Genomic DNA, 12,917 nt, shown 5'->3' on the forward strand with positions numbered 1-12,917 from the left:
GGGGGGCGCCCGAGGGGCCCCGGGCGGCGGCGCGCAGGGCCGGGGCGGCCGGCGGCGGCCCCGGGGCTGGGGGGAGTCCAGCCCGGATATTGAGTGCAGCCATTGAGAAAAGCCAAACTCTTGTGTGTGTGCGTCTGGAATAGCCCCCAAGATGGCCGCCAATGTGGGATCGATGTTTCAATATTGGAAGCGATTTGATCTACGGCGACTCCAGGTTAGTGCGGGCAGCGCCGGCCGCGCGGCCGTGGGGAGCCCTCGGGCGCGCCCTGGGCGCATTGGGGAGGTCCCCGGGAGGGCGGGCGGGCGCCCCGGGGTGGCGGGCGGCGGCTGCTGGGGCTCGCCGGGGCTCGGCTGCCCGCTGCCCATCGATAGGTATTAGGAATTGATCTCGCCGCTGCTCTTTGTTCGGTTCAATCATCGATTAGCCGCCGCGACCATGGAGAAGCGCTAGTGAGCCCTCGGCCCGGGGAGCGAGCCGGCGGGTGAGCGCCCGAGCGAGGCGCGAGGAAGGCAGGGGCTGCGGTCCCGGGCAGGGGGCTGCCGGCGGGACCCCCGGCAGCCCCCCTAGCGCCGCACTTTGCGCGCCTCCCAACTTCGCGGCGCCCAAGGAGGCCGCGGAGCGCGCCGCGTGCCTGTCCGCGCCCGGCTGGGGCTCGGGCGAGGGAGGGAGGGAGCTGGCGGGCAGGGAGGAGGAGGAGGAGGAGGAGAGAGGAGGAGGCATCCGGGGTTGGCGAGGAGGCGGCTCCGCGCCCCGCCGCCCGCCGGCACCTTCGCCGCCGCCGCCCGCCTGGCTGCGCAGCCCGGACGCGCCGCCACCCGGGGGCCGCTGCTGCCGCCCCAGCCGCCGCAGCCTCTGTCGCCGGACCGGCCGCCTGCGCCGGCAGACCTCTCCTCGGGCCGGGTTCTCGGGGTTCGTCTTTGCTTCTTGCCTTTTCCCTCCTTCCACCCTCTTTCCAAGTCTAGATGGGGACGGGCGTGGGTTTGGGCCCGGGGCGTGCGCAAGTTTGCGCTCCTGCTTGGGGGCCGTGGAGAGCCGGGAGCGGCGCAGAGCAGGTGACTCCCGGCTCCCGGGCCCATGGGAACTTTTAAGTGGGAGATCCCCTCGCTGTCTTCTGCCTCCTGCTCTTCCTCCCCGCCGCTCCCCTCTTCTCTCTCCAGTCTCTCCTTTTCTTCTCGCCTTCTCTCTCCTCTTTCCCTCTCCTTCCCTAGGGCCACTGCCTCCCAAACCCCGGCACTGTATCCCCACTCTACCTTTCTCGGGGAGTCTCTGTCTCCCCCAGATTTGGGGGCGTTTTCTGCTGCCCCCTAGAAGGCGGGGCTAGGAGGTGGAATCCTAGAGACCGCGCGCTGGAGGCGCAGCTCTAGCCCCTGTTCTTTCCCAGGTGCCCCAGGACGCTCCTGACAAGCCCCCCAAACCCTGGAGTCTTGCAAACTCTCGTCGGGCTCGGGGGGCGGGGAGCCGGGCGGTGCTGATAACCGCGCGGTCAGAGCGTCTTGGCCTTGACATTCTCGGAAGAAGCGAGAGCGTCAGTCTGGAGATAAAAAGGGACCCACTTAAAAAAAAAATCCGCCTGCAGATCTCCTTAAGTTTCTGCCGATAAGTGGTTCCAGTACCCCCTCCTCCTGGCCGCTTCCCAGCCCCCCGCCTTCCTAATCCCCCCCCCACTCCCCGCTGTCCCCTCCCCCAAAGCCGCTGGGCTGGAGAGAAAATCGGGGCACTCAGGCATGCAGTTAATAACTGCCAGTGCCTTGCAATTCCAGGTCCTCACTCGAGTTGGGGCTACAGTTTGGTGGCCAGCTTAGGCGGGCAGGGCCGTGAGCTGTGCTTGCCGGTTTAAATGATGCTCAAGTGGCCTTTCTGGAGGAGTCGGGGGGTGTGAGGGAGAGAGAGAGAGAGAGAGAGAGAGAGAGAGAGGGAGAGTTGGGCAGCCACATTGGGCTTGGCACGAAGGCCAGTGGTAATCGTATTCCCTGCTAATGTTTGTAAATGAGACCCGGGCACGGCTGGGGTACAGCGTCTTTATTTATGATTGATGTTCTGTAACATAAGGAATGACAAGAACGTGGCAGACGAGAGGAGAGGAACCAGAAGGGCTCGCGAAAGCCCTTTGCAGGGTCCTATTGTTATTCCAGGCTGGAGAGAATTTCCGCGGCGAGGTTTACAGCGCTGGTATTTGCTCCGGGTTGGCCGGAATGTCAGTTAACACAATTTTCATTAGATAACTCGTTTTCAATCCGGGGAGCCCGGGCTGGGGCTGGGTGCGGAGCGTGGGTGCGGCTCCCAGGGTGGGGAGGGCTGGGGCCGGGTGCAGAGGGTGGGGGTGGCTCCCAGGGGACTGATTCTGACCTGGGGGGGCGTGGGGGTTGAACCTCGCTCTCTTCCTTCTCCAGCTGGGGGGGCTTTGGTGGAGCTGTTGAGGTCACCCAAATCTTGAATCCAGTTGGACTTCCGTTGATCTGGGAACCCTTTGTTAGGGGTTTAGAGGATGCAGAGATGGGAAAGCAGATTGGAACTGGAAAGGATGAAGGGGGGGTGGTGGAGTCTTGTTCAGGTGAAGGGAAAGGGACCAAGACCTCTCCCCCCACAGGGTGTATGGGGGGGTGTTCATTAAGACAATGGCTGGTGAGTCTGGCACAAACACAAAGGCACTGGGGGGGGGGGGGGGGGGGGGGGGGGGGGGGAGTGAGGGGGGGGGGGGGGGGGGGGGTGTCCCTGTGGGAGCTGGAAGGGCTGGGCACTTCCAGAGAGCAGAGAAATAAACGAGGCAGCGGTGGTGGTGTGCAGACACTGAGGCCCTCACATCTCTCTGCCAGGCTCCCCACCCTCCTCCCGAAGTGTTCGCTTGCTCTCGGCCCAGCAGGCCAGTGTCCTCCTCCCGTGGTCTCCCTGATGGCATTTTTGTTGGAAACGGATTATGAGCCCAAGCACTTCCACTGGATCATCTCTTGTGCAGAAAGCTAATGACTCCTACGCCACACTTTTATTTTCATTTTTTTTCCCTTCCCACTTTCCTCTTATGGGGCGATAACCAGAAAGGAAAACTTCCGCTGGCTGGTTCTGAGACCTGGGTAGGAGAGGTGGGGCCCCTGCCCCAGGCCCTGTGCAGGCGGATCGCTTGGGGCCCCCTCGTGCTTGGGGCCCAGCTGCCCGTGAATGGGAGCCGGCGTGCCGCTTCAATTCTTAGTTGCTCAGCTTGAGTGGTTTCGAGCAGCCGGGTTGCTGAGCGTTCAAGTGACTGAGGCAGCAAAGGAGGCCCGTGTCCCCAGGCCAGACCGTGCTGCTGACGCCACTCTGATCCTGGCCAGAAAGGTGACCTTGTGCCAGCCCAGCCTCCAGCCCTCCGGAAGTATATATTTTTCTAATATGGAAGCAGCCGAGTTATGATCCCTTGCAGCACTGTCTCTGAATACAGCAGGACTGTTTTCCTGGGACTGAAGTCAGTCCACCGTCTTAATGACCTCTGGGTGCATGGTAGAGATGCTCTGACATGTGGTACCCTGGTCCAGGACCCTGGAAACCGCTTCCCCCTTTTCTTTTCTTCTTTTTCTTTTTTTTTTTCCCCTCTGCTGCTAGCAGTCCAGGAAACGAGAAGAAATAAAATTCCATCCCACAGATAATGCTGGGCATATTTCATTTGGTTATAAGATTGCTTTATGGTGAGCATTACTAATGCAGTATTTTTTTATGGCTTTTCTGTGTATAATCGTCGTAAACGGATTCATACCTTTATGATTTTCTTTTTCTGCTTTACTTTGCCACTTTTTTTATGATGCTGTGGATCCAGGCTCCCATATTATCTTTTTTTTTTTTTCCTTGAAGAGGGGTAATCAAGCTAACAAGAGTTGAGGGTGCTCAGTTGAACTGAGGGCGTCCAGTCCAAGTGCACATCGTGTTTCTTGGGAGAAAGGAGGTTGGCTGGGGGGCCCACACAGTATGAGTTTTGGAGGAAGAGGCAAATTCTGCTTGGGGTATGAGCATTTAGGGAGGAAGATCGACGGGGCTAGGGAGAGAGGCCGGATTTTGCAAGGAGTTTGGAGAAACTTCTGGGGAGGCTCAGTTTCTTGGCGAACGGGAGATGGGGCTGGGTGGAATGTTTTCCCTGTTCGAAGTTTAGAAAAGAGCGTGGATGTGATTAAAATATTATAACCTTATGATATTCTGAAGTGCATAAATTTTACGTATCAGCCACAGAGAGTTTAGACATCCATTAGAGCTTCTGACAGCTTGACTTATCTAAATGTGCCATCATTTAACAATGTGTCAAAATTCCTCTTTCTATAGATGACAGCAGTAAATAAGCTATCAGCCCTGTTGGCGGAATCCTAACTTTGCAAACTTCGCTGTGATAGAATTGCTGGTGGGGCGGGGAGCGTGAACAGACCGGTCCAGGCCCAGCCCCTCGAGATGGGTTGGCATTAGGCTAGGACTGTGGAGGGTCGAGGGGCAGGACAAGGAGCGGTGGGGGCCCAGGGGGTGAGCGGAAATTTCTAGCATGAGCTCTGTGAATAAGACCAAACAATTGGCCAGCGCCCTGGACCCTTACGAGTCCAGCCAGTGGGTGACCTGCTTCCATCTGCCTCTCCATTTCCTCAGAACCCACACCCCGTGGGCATTTTTTGCAGAAGGAGCTAGAAACAGGTGTTGGGAATTTATTTAAAGAACCCAGCAGTCTTTTCTGGGCATCCCAAAATTCTGGTTTCTCAACTCGGCAGAAATTGCTTTGCAAAGATAGGCTTTTTCTTTGAGTGCTAGAAGAAAAACGAGCAACGCGTCGTTGCTGACCGCTTTTGCTGCCGGAGGTCTCGAAGCTTCTTTTATTAAAACCTGAATTCACAGTGGAAAATTGAGAAACCACGGACAAGCCTGAGAAGCAAATGCGTGGCTCGCTGGGCCCTTCAGGTGAGCACCGTGCTGTTTAGACGAGAGCGAACAGCTTTTCTGATGGTGGTGGTGATTTTTCTTTTTTTTTCTTCCCTTTTCTTTCTTTCTTCGTTGTCATCATCTTTTTTTTTTTTTTTAACTCTCCTGTTAAAAAGAGGATTCTGTCTTCGAACTTGACATTCTGTCGTCGTAACCTTTCTTCCAGCAGATGGAATTTCAAACGTGAGCACCTTGGCTGCTGCTAAATTTGGTCCTGGATGGTGGTGGACGTGGCTGGCTAGAAATCGTGGTTTTCTCTGCTGCTCTCAGAAAGGGCTGAATCTCCAGCGGTTTCCGGGTTCTCTGATTCAGAGGCTGGGCCGGGCAGAGGTTGGCGTGGGAGCTGGACCGAGGTGGCGGCCTGCCTTTGTTCCAGTTTTGGAATTCAGGGTCCAGTGTTCTGTTTGATCTCTCTCTGGGGATGCTCTCTATTTATGACAGTGGCTTGTACCCACCGTGGCAGGTGGTTGGCAGAGGGGAGGGGCCCCAAGACCTCCAGTGGCGGGCCTCTAGGGCTCCTGGGTGACTTACCCAACATCCCCAGTCTTCCATCTCTTAATCCATCACAGGCCGGCCTGTGCCCATCCAGTCTGCCGTACCAGGTTGTTGTAAAGGTGAGGAACGCTAATGTACTCTGTGTACTGGTTAAATGTTTTGTCTTCTGATGGCCTTGAGGCCCGTCGTGGTGCTGTGCTGTTGACCTTTGCAGTAAATTTTCAAGACAAGTAATTCTGTCTGGGATGGAGTTACTTGATTTCTAAGCCTTGAGGAGCTTTTCACAAAAGTGGTTTGTAATGTTTTGTAGGATATGGACAATGATTCTCTTCATCTCCAGCCACTCTCTCCCCCTACTCACTCTGCTCCAGCCATGGTGGCCTTCTTTTCGTCCCCCAGATATGCTGAGCACATTCCTACCTCAGGGCCTTTGCACTTGCAGTTCCCTCTGCCTGGGATCCTTTTCCTCCAGATCTTCCCGTGGCTGACTCCTTTGTTTCATTCAGTCTCAGCCCAGATGTCAAGATCACTCAGCCTAAAGAAGGCTAAAGAAGATTCCACAACCTCTTTTACCCTTTACTGTGCCAACGTGCTTCCCTTTCTCTAAGGACAGCGTGTCCTGAGGGTTTTGACCTCAGACCTCAGGGTGTGGCATCTCTCCAGACAGTCTAGGAAACGTTGGTCTGCCATCAGGGATGGCACGCTTTTTCCCTGAAGAGCCGGATAATAACATACTCCAGGCTTTGTGAGCCACGTGGTCCGCGTTGCAAGCACTGCACTCTGCTGCTGGAGTGTGACAGCAGCCGCAGACAGTAAGAGTGAAGGGGCGTGGCCGTGTTCTAATAAAACTTTATTTACAAAAACAAGCAGAGGGCCGGCTTTGGCCTGAGGGCCGTAGTTTGCTGACTCTGGTCTCCTGGTCTACTTGGTGGCTGTCGTACAGGCTGGGGTGTGGCTGAAGTTTTCACTCTACAGTTAAGACTAGTAAGTGGGAACAGACCTCTATTTCCAGAAATTTGTTCTTTACTCTTTCCCTCAAGATGGAAGCATGGGGAGCCAGGACGGTGAGGGGTCCCTGCCAGCCCTCCAGACCTGGCTCTGTCCGCCTTCTAGCTGTGTGACCTCGGATGGGTCACTTAACCTCTCTGAGCGTTGCTTTCCTGTCTTTGACTGGGACTAACGATAGTCTCCACCTTGTGAGTGAGAGTTAGAGCGCTTTGAATGTGAGTGTGCTTGGCACGGCCCCAGCCCGTGGTCACCCCTCTGTGAGGCCTCACTCCTCGTTGGTGTGTGTGGAGGGAGAGAAGGCAGCCAGGACAGCTCCCGGCCTTGCCGGCCCGGCAGCTGCCTCAGAGACTGCCCGGAGGTCGTCCCTTCTCGCTCGCTGCACTGGGCGCTCGCTGGGTTAATATGTTACTAACATTGCACGTGACGTCTTGCGAGCTCTGACCACAGAGGTGGTGGCGGGCATTGCGTCTGGCTGTGGGGGTGTCTGTCTAAACTGGTGCAGGATTTAAGGCACTTTGGGGTAAGCTGTCAGCATTTAAAACACAGGAGATGTTCCCCATGAAACCCACCTATCCAGTGTCCCTTACAGACCAGGAGCTCTGGCCTCACTGGGAAGAGCACGCCAAGCACAGGGAACAGCCAGTGCGAAGTCGAGGGTCTGCAGTGGTCAGGCCAGCTGTGGGGTCCGGAGAAGGCGGCCGTGGAGGCCACTGGCTGCCTCTCTCCAAGTGTGTGGGGTCGGAGGAGGCTGCGTTTCCAGAAAACACGACGGGCCCTGGCCAGCCCCCGAAGGACGTGCTCGGGGGGCACAGCCTGCCGTCTGTCTCCGCCCCGGTAGCTCGGTCCCCCCGAGTGAGGGTGGGCTGTGGCTGCCCCTCCGTCCTTCTGTCCCTCCCCTGCCCAGCCCCCGCCATCCTCTGGCTCAGCTGAATGAGGCAGCAGGTCCAGGATACGCGTTTGTCATTGAACAGCAGGCAGGAGAGAGTGGGCAGGCCCCGGCGCTCTGGCCCGGGCCGGGCGCCTGCCAGACGCGGGGCCAGCGGTGCTTAAGACTCGCCAAGCCGCCGGCGCGCCCCGGCCGCGTCAAGGGCTCCCGGGAGCCGTTCTGGTCGATTGGCTTGTCCAGCCGGCTGTGTGAGCCTGGGTGCTGTGGGCGGGGCGACCACAGGGGTCACGGGCGGCCCGCTCGGGGGCAGGTGGTCACTCAGAGGCCGCTCTGCTAGGGGCTTGTCGTCTGTTATGAGCGCCCGTGGGTCCAGGTACCTGGGGGGTGTGGTGTGGGCTGCAGAATCAAGCCCTGCACCCTCCCACCCGAGCGACATTTAGTGTGGACTTGAGCCAGGTGGCCTGGGTTCATGTCCCAGCTTTGCCACTTACCAGCTGTGTGACCTTGGCCAAGTTGCCTAGCCTCTCTGAGCCTCAGTTTTCACCTATGTAGAATGGGGATAATGATAGTATCCATCTCCTTAAGAGTTGTTGTGAGGATTAAGTGAGTTAGTTGTGTGAAGAGTGACAGCTGTGCCCTGCACGTGGGAGCACCGTGTAATGTTAACAATAACAGTAGTTGCTGTTGTCCGCACTCAGGGAATGTGTACTCACCACTTGCAGTGTAATTAATAATTACAACTGATAATTATGTAAATAATCACAATAACGGGTAGGATAAACACTGTAACTAATAATTACGTACTAGCGATATCGTGGTGAACAAGGGAGGCGAGTTGCCAGCTCTCGCTGAGCCCACAGACAATGGGGAGGGCGGGTGCCCGTCTCTGCGACAGGCGGGAGTGTGGTCATGCTGGGACTAGACTCTGAGACCGCGTGTGGCAGAGCAACTGCCTGGGTCGGAGCCCCAGAGGAGGCTGCCTGGGAGAAGTCACTCTTCACCGAGATCTCCAGGACAAGGTCAGGGAAAAGCATCGCAGCAGAGGGAACAGCACGTGCTAAGACCCTGAGGCGGGTGGAGGAATGGAAGAAGGAACTGAGGGAATGCAGCGAGGCTGGGGTGCCTTGCAGGGCCCTGACTGTAGGGGGCGTGGTTGGTGGGGCCCCAGGTGCTGCTCTCGGAGGCCCCCTCACCGCTGCCCCCGTGGGGGGCCGAGGGTACACGGGCTCCTCCGGTGGCGCTGGACTTCCTGCCGGCTGGGCCGCTTCCACTCGCCACGCGTCCGTCCTGCCGCGCGCTCCCTCCCACCTTGACTCTGATAAATCTCTGCCTTTTAATCCTGCGTTTGTGTCCGCTTCTCGAGGACCACGCTCTCCTGCAGGAAAGATGAAATGAGACTCGGACGCCCCCTCAAGGCGCCCAGTGTGTAGGGAGCGCTCAGTCGAGGTCCCGCTGTGTCTCGTTTGGAGCCTGGGGGAGCTGTCACTCTCAGCCTTGCCTCTTCCTCGTTGTCTGTTCTCACTTGGCCCATAGGCCCTGAGTGATGAGGTCCCCTCTCCCCTTTGTCACCGCCCCCGTTATCTCTCACTCTCATCTCCTGCCACTCTCCCCCTCTTTATTCGAGTCACTCTGGCCACCTCACTGTTCTTCAAACATGCCAAGCACATTCCAACCCCGGGGCCTTTGCACTTGCTGTTCCTTCCATCTGAGAATCTCTTTCCCAGACATCTCCCTAGTCCTCTGTCTCTGCCATTCAGTCCTCTGCTTAAATATCACCTCTTCAGAGAGGTCCTCCCTACCTCTCTGTCCAAAATAGTTCCCCCATCTCCTTACCCGGCTTCACCTGGTGTGATAATGCATATTTATTTGTTTACCATCTGCCTCCCTCCCTGGGGAAGGCAAGGATGTCATAAGTTCTCCACAAATATTTGAATGATGGAGTGGATGAATGCCACGGGAAGGCTGAGGTGGGGGCAGCCGTGGGGGACCCAGCTCCTCCCAGACCCCCAGCAGCGTCACCCATCTCTGGCTCCCTCCACGCCAGGGAATTGGGCCGGGCCTCAGGCCCCCGCGGACGAGCATTTATCTTTAGCTCCGTCCGTCTCACTTTAGAAACTGGTGACCCCGATTCCAGCCTGGGAGGCGGCTCCCATCCTAATTAATAGATCCATTAATTAATTGCCGGCAGGCTGCGGGCCATTAGTGGTGGTCGGTGGCCTCAGTCGCAGACAGCTCAGAGCAGGGCCCTGCAGCCTGTGGGACGGCTGTCATGGGGCGCACAAGACAACCCGGGGATGTTTTGGGACCCAGATGGCATTCCTCTCCCGATGCCTGGTTCCCACCTGCTCAGCCCAGAAAGGGACCGAGGTGTCTGCGTGGCAACCCCAGTGCCGTGGCTCAGCAGCCCCGGGCCCCGAGTCTGTCATCAGGCGGGAGGCCGGGAGCCCCCGATCCTTCTGTGGCTGAGGGGGCCTGTCCGGGCCTCGGTTTTCTGTCTGAAGTGGAGCTTCCCTGGGCTGTGGGGGCAGGTCAGTCGCTCGCCCGTGGGTGTGCAGGATCCGGCACCTGCCTTGTGTCGGGAACCCCGCTCGCGGAGCCGACCAGCCTCCACCCTTGGAAAGCTCTGTTCCGTCGTTGTCTGGAGACAGAAGGACGTGGGACGTGAGCAGCAACGACCCGGGACAGACGCTGAGCCGGGCGGGGCCGCTGGGGCCTCCCCTGAACGGTGGCCGGTGTGGATTATTGTCTTTATCCATCAGTATAAACAGGAGGGCGTGTCCCGGTGATTGTCCGTAGCCCCGGGCGCAGCTCCGGCGCGCGCTCAGGCCCCTGGCCCTGCCGCCTCCTCTCTGCCGGGCCTTGCGCAGCTCACTGGACTTTTCTGAGCCTCGGTTTCCCCATCTGTAAAATGGGAGTGAAGCGTAGCCTCTCCCTCGGAGGGCCTCGTGGGGGTCTGATGAGGTGGAACACGGAGAGCGCTTGGCACAGGGCCTGGGACGTGGCCATTCCCGGGAGGCGGGAGCGCCATTACTCCCTTTATTATTATTGTTGTTGTCGTCGTTGTTTCTCCCTCGCCTCCGGGGCCTGCTGGCCAGCGGCCACCTGGAGCGGCTCCTCGCAGAGAAGCCCCAGGCGGGAGGTGGGGCCCCTGGCGGCTTTCGCGTGGCTGGCCTGGCCCTGTGCACAACCTGTCGTTTAATTCCGAGACAGCCCTGGGCGGGGAGCACGCTGGGCCCGTTTCCCGGCTGAGCAGACCGAGGCACAGAGGGCGAGAGCGAGGCCGCGCTGTCCGCCAGCCGCAGAGCCTGGGCTCGGATCAGGCCCGGGTCTGCTGGTCCTCTGCTCTTGACCCTCTCGTGGCCGCAGGTGCTTCTCCCAGAGCAAGCCCCCGCCCTGGGGGTCCCCCACCTGTAGTCACTGTGTTTGTTTATTTCCCTTTATTATCTTTTTTAAACCTCTTAAAACCCCTCGCTGCTGTCATCTCACGGAGCTGAATCCAGGCCAGAGCCTGAGACGCGTGGGGGGCCTGAGTGACACAAGATCCCCCTTTCCGAGCCCGGAAGACCAGTGCTGCCCAGCCGCCAGCCCCGCCTGCCCGTCGCGGGCCCGTTCCGCACGCGGGAGTCCCGGCTGGGCTGAGGCTGAGCATGTATTGATTGCTGCCCTGGCCGTTATCAAGATTTATCTAGTCACTATGGCCTCCCGGTCAATAAATCGTGTCGTTGATAAAGAAGGAAGGGGATAGACTTGTAGGCCTTATTAGAAAAGTTTTTTAGATTTTTTTTAACTACTAAGTCCGGCCTCCGTTTCCGTGGCAGCAGCAGACCCCTCTACGTGGCATATTTGGCTCCATGAGCTCTTTCCTTTCATGCTGGAACCTTCCCTCATTACTCCGGTTTCTGGAAGCAAAGACTCAGGACCATGGCTGGTCTGGAGTGGCCCCTGGGCCTCTGTCATCTCCGCAGGCTCCTATCCCCTCCACCAGTGTGAGGCTGGGGGTCTGCTCCTGGGCCTGGCGGGTATTCCATTCTCTCATTTCATCCTCAATGGCCCTTTGGGGAGCGCACTAGCGAAATCCCATTGCGCACCTAAGGAAACCAAGGCCCAGAGGGTTCAGTCACTCATCCAAGGTCACAAGGACTTGACTGGACAGTCTTTGCTCTGAATCTGACATTTATTCAGCAAACAGCAAATATTTATTGAGCGTGTGCTGTGGGCCCAGCCCAGTGCCAGATGTGGGGTATGGAGGGGCAAGCTGAGCAAATAAATGTGTGTTATGGAAATGGAAAGAATGGAGGAAAGAAATGACCAGATGCTGAGATCAAGATGAGGGAGGCATCTGTGTATTCAGGGTGATCACAGAGGGCCACACTGAGTAGGTGACGTTGAGGCCGAGGCCTGAACAATGAGGTGGGAATCAGCTTGACACGTCTAGGAACTGAAGGAAGACCACTGGGCTGGGACAGGGCAGGTGGGGTGGGGAGGGGATGGCGTCTCAGCTGGAGGCAGGACCAGGAGGCCCCTGCAGAGCACAGTAAGGGGCTGGATTTGGGTGGATTCTGTTCTTGGGGAAGTGGGAAGACATTGAGAGTTAGAAGCGGAGAAATAGGATCCAGTTCATGTTTGGTTCCCATCGAGTTCAGTCTGGGAGGGAATGTTGAAGGAAGGGAGGGGGTCTTTGGAAAACAGGCAAAGAGAGCTCCTGTGACAAACTGATGGGTGTCGCTGTCCAGGGAGGGTCTTAGTGGCAAGGCTTTGGGCACACAAGTCTTTTGTGGACTGGCACCATTTGGGGCTGGGGGCAGGGGTGCACTTGCCGTGGGGACATGCCTGATGCCCCAGGCGGCACCTCTGCTTTCTTGGGAAGGGGGTGGCCCTGTGCAAAGGCCAGCTGGTGTGGGTTCGGGAGGCCTCCAGTGCAAGTCCACAGTGGGCAAGGGGTGTCTGCCTGTCCTTGGAAACAGAGCTGGTCAAGGTGGGAGGGTCTTGAGTTACGTTCTGAGAAGGGCTCTTTGTACACTGGCCGTGTGGTCTGGTTTCTCGCGTGTTCCCAACTGTTGCTCATTAGGAGACCATGCAAAGATGAGGTGACCAAAATGGTGTAGCTGTCAGAACCCAGGCCACATGCGGGTGCTCTGTCCCAGGGGGGCGTGTGCTGGCCTTCACCTGTGAGGATGCTGTTGGGCAGAAGAGGGGTTGACTGTCTACCTGGGGGATTTCGGGGATGCGGGCCGGAGTACAGGATAAAGAGGGCCTTTCTCACCCTCGAGCTTTGTCCAGTCTGTGAGCACCCATGCACTGGAAGGCTGGCTAATCACCAGTCTACCTTCCATCCAGCATTCTTTCATCTGTTCATTGATTAAGACTGCTCACTTAGCCATTTTTATCCACCCACTCAGCAATTCATCTAGCTTTCTACTTTCCCATTCCTACTGACTTTCTCCACTTATCCTTCCATCTGTCCATATATCTAATATCGTCCATCCCCCCACCCATCCATCCATACACCCACCCACCCACCCATCCATCTGTCCATTCATCCATCCATCCATCCGTCTACCCACCCACTCACACACCCATCCATCTGTCCTTTCATCCATCCATCCA

The 12,917-nt window shown here is 57.6% G+C and overlaps 1 protein-coding gene across 1 annotated transcript in view; it reads left to right on the forward strand.

Annotated features, from left to right (window-relative positions):
* The first annotated feature begins 151 nt into the window (after positions 1 to 151).
* Positions 152 to 12,917, forward strand: part of CUX2 (cut like homeobox 2) — a 236,497-nt gene continuing 223,731 nt past the window's right edge. Inside the window, exon 1 of the mRNA XM_046640742.1 lies at positions 152 to 214. Coding sequence (XP_046496698.1) covers positions 152 to 214 — 63 coding nt within the window. The remainder of the gene's footprint in view (positions 215 to 12,917) is intronic.

Source organism: Equus quagga, chromosome 15, assembly GCF_021613505.1.
Source record: "Equus quagga isolate Etosha38 chromosome 15, UCLA_HA_Equagga_1.0, whole genome shotgun sequence".
NCBI lineage: Eukaryota > Metazoa > Chordata > Mammalia > Perissodactyla > Equidae > Equus > Equus quagga.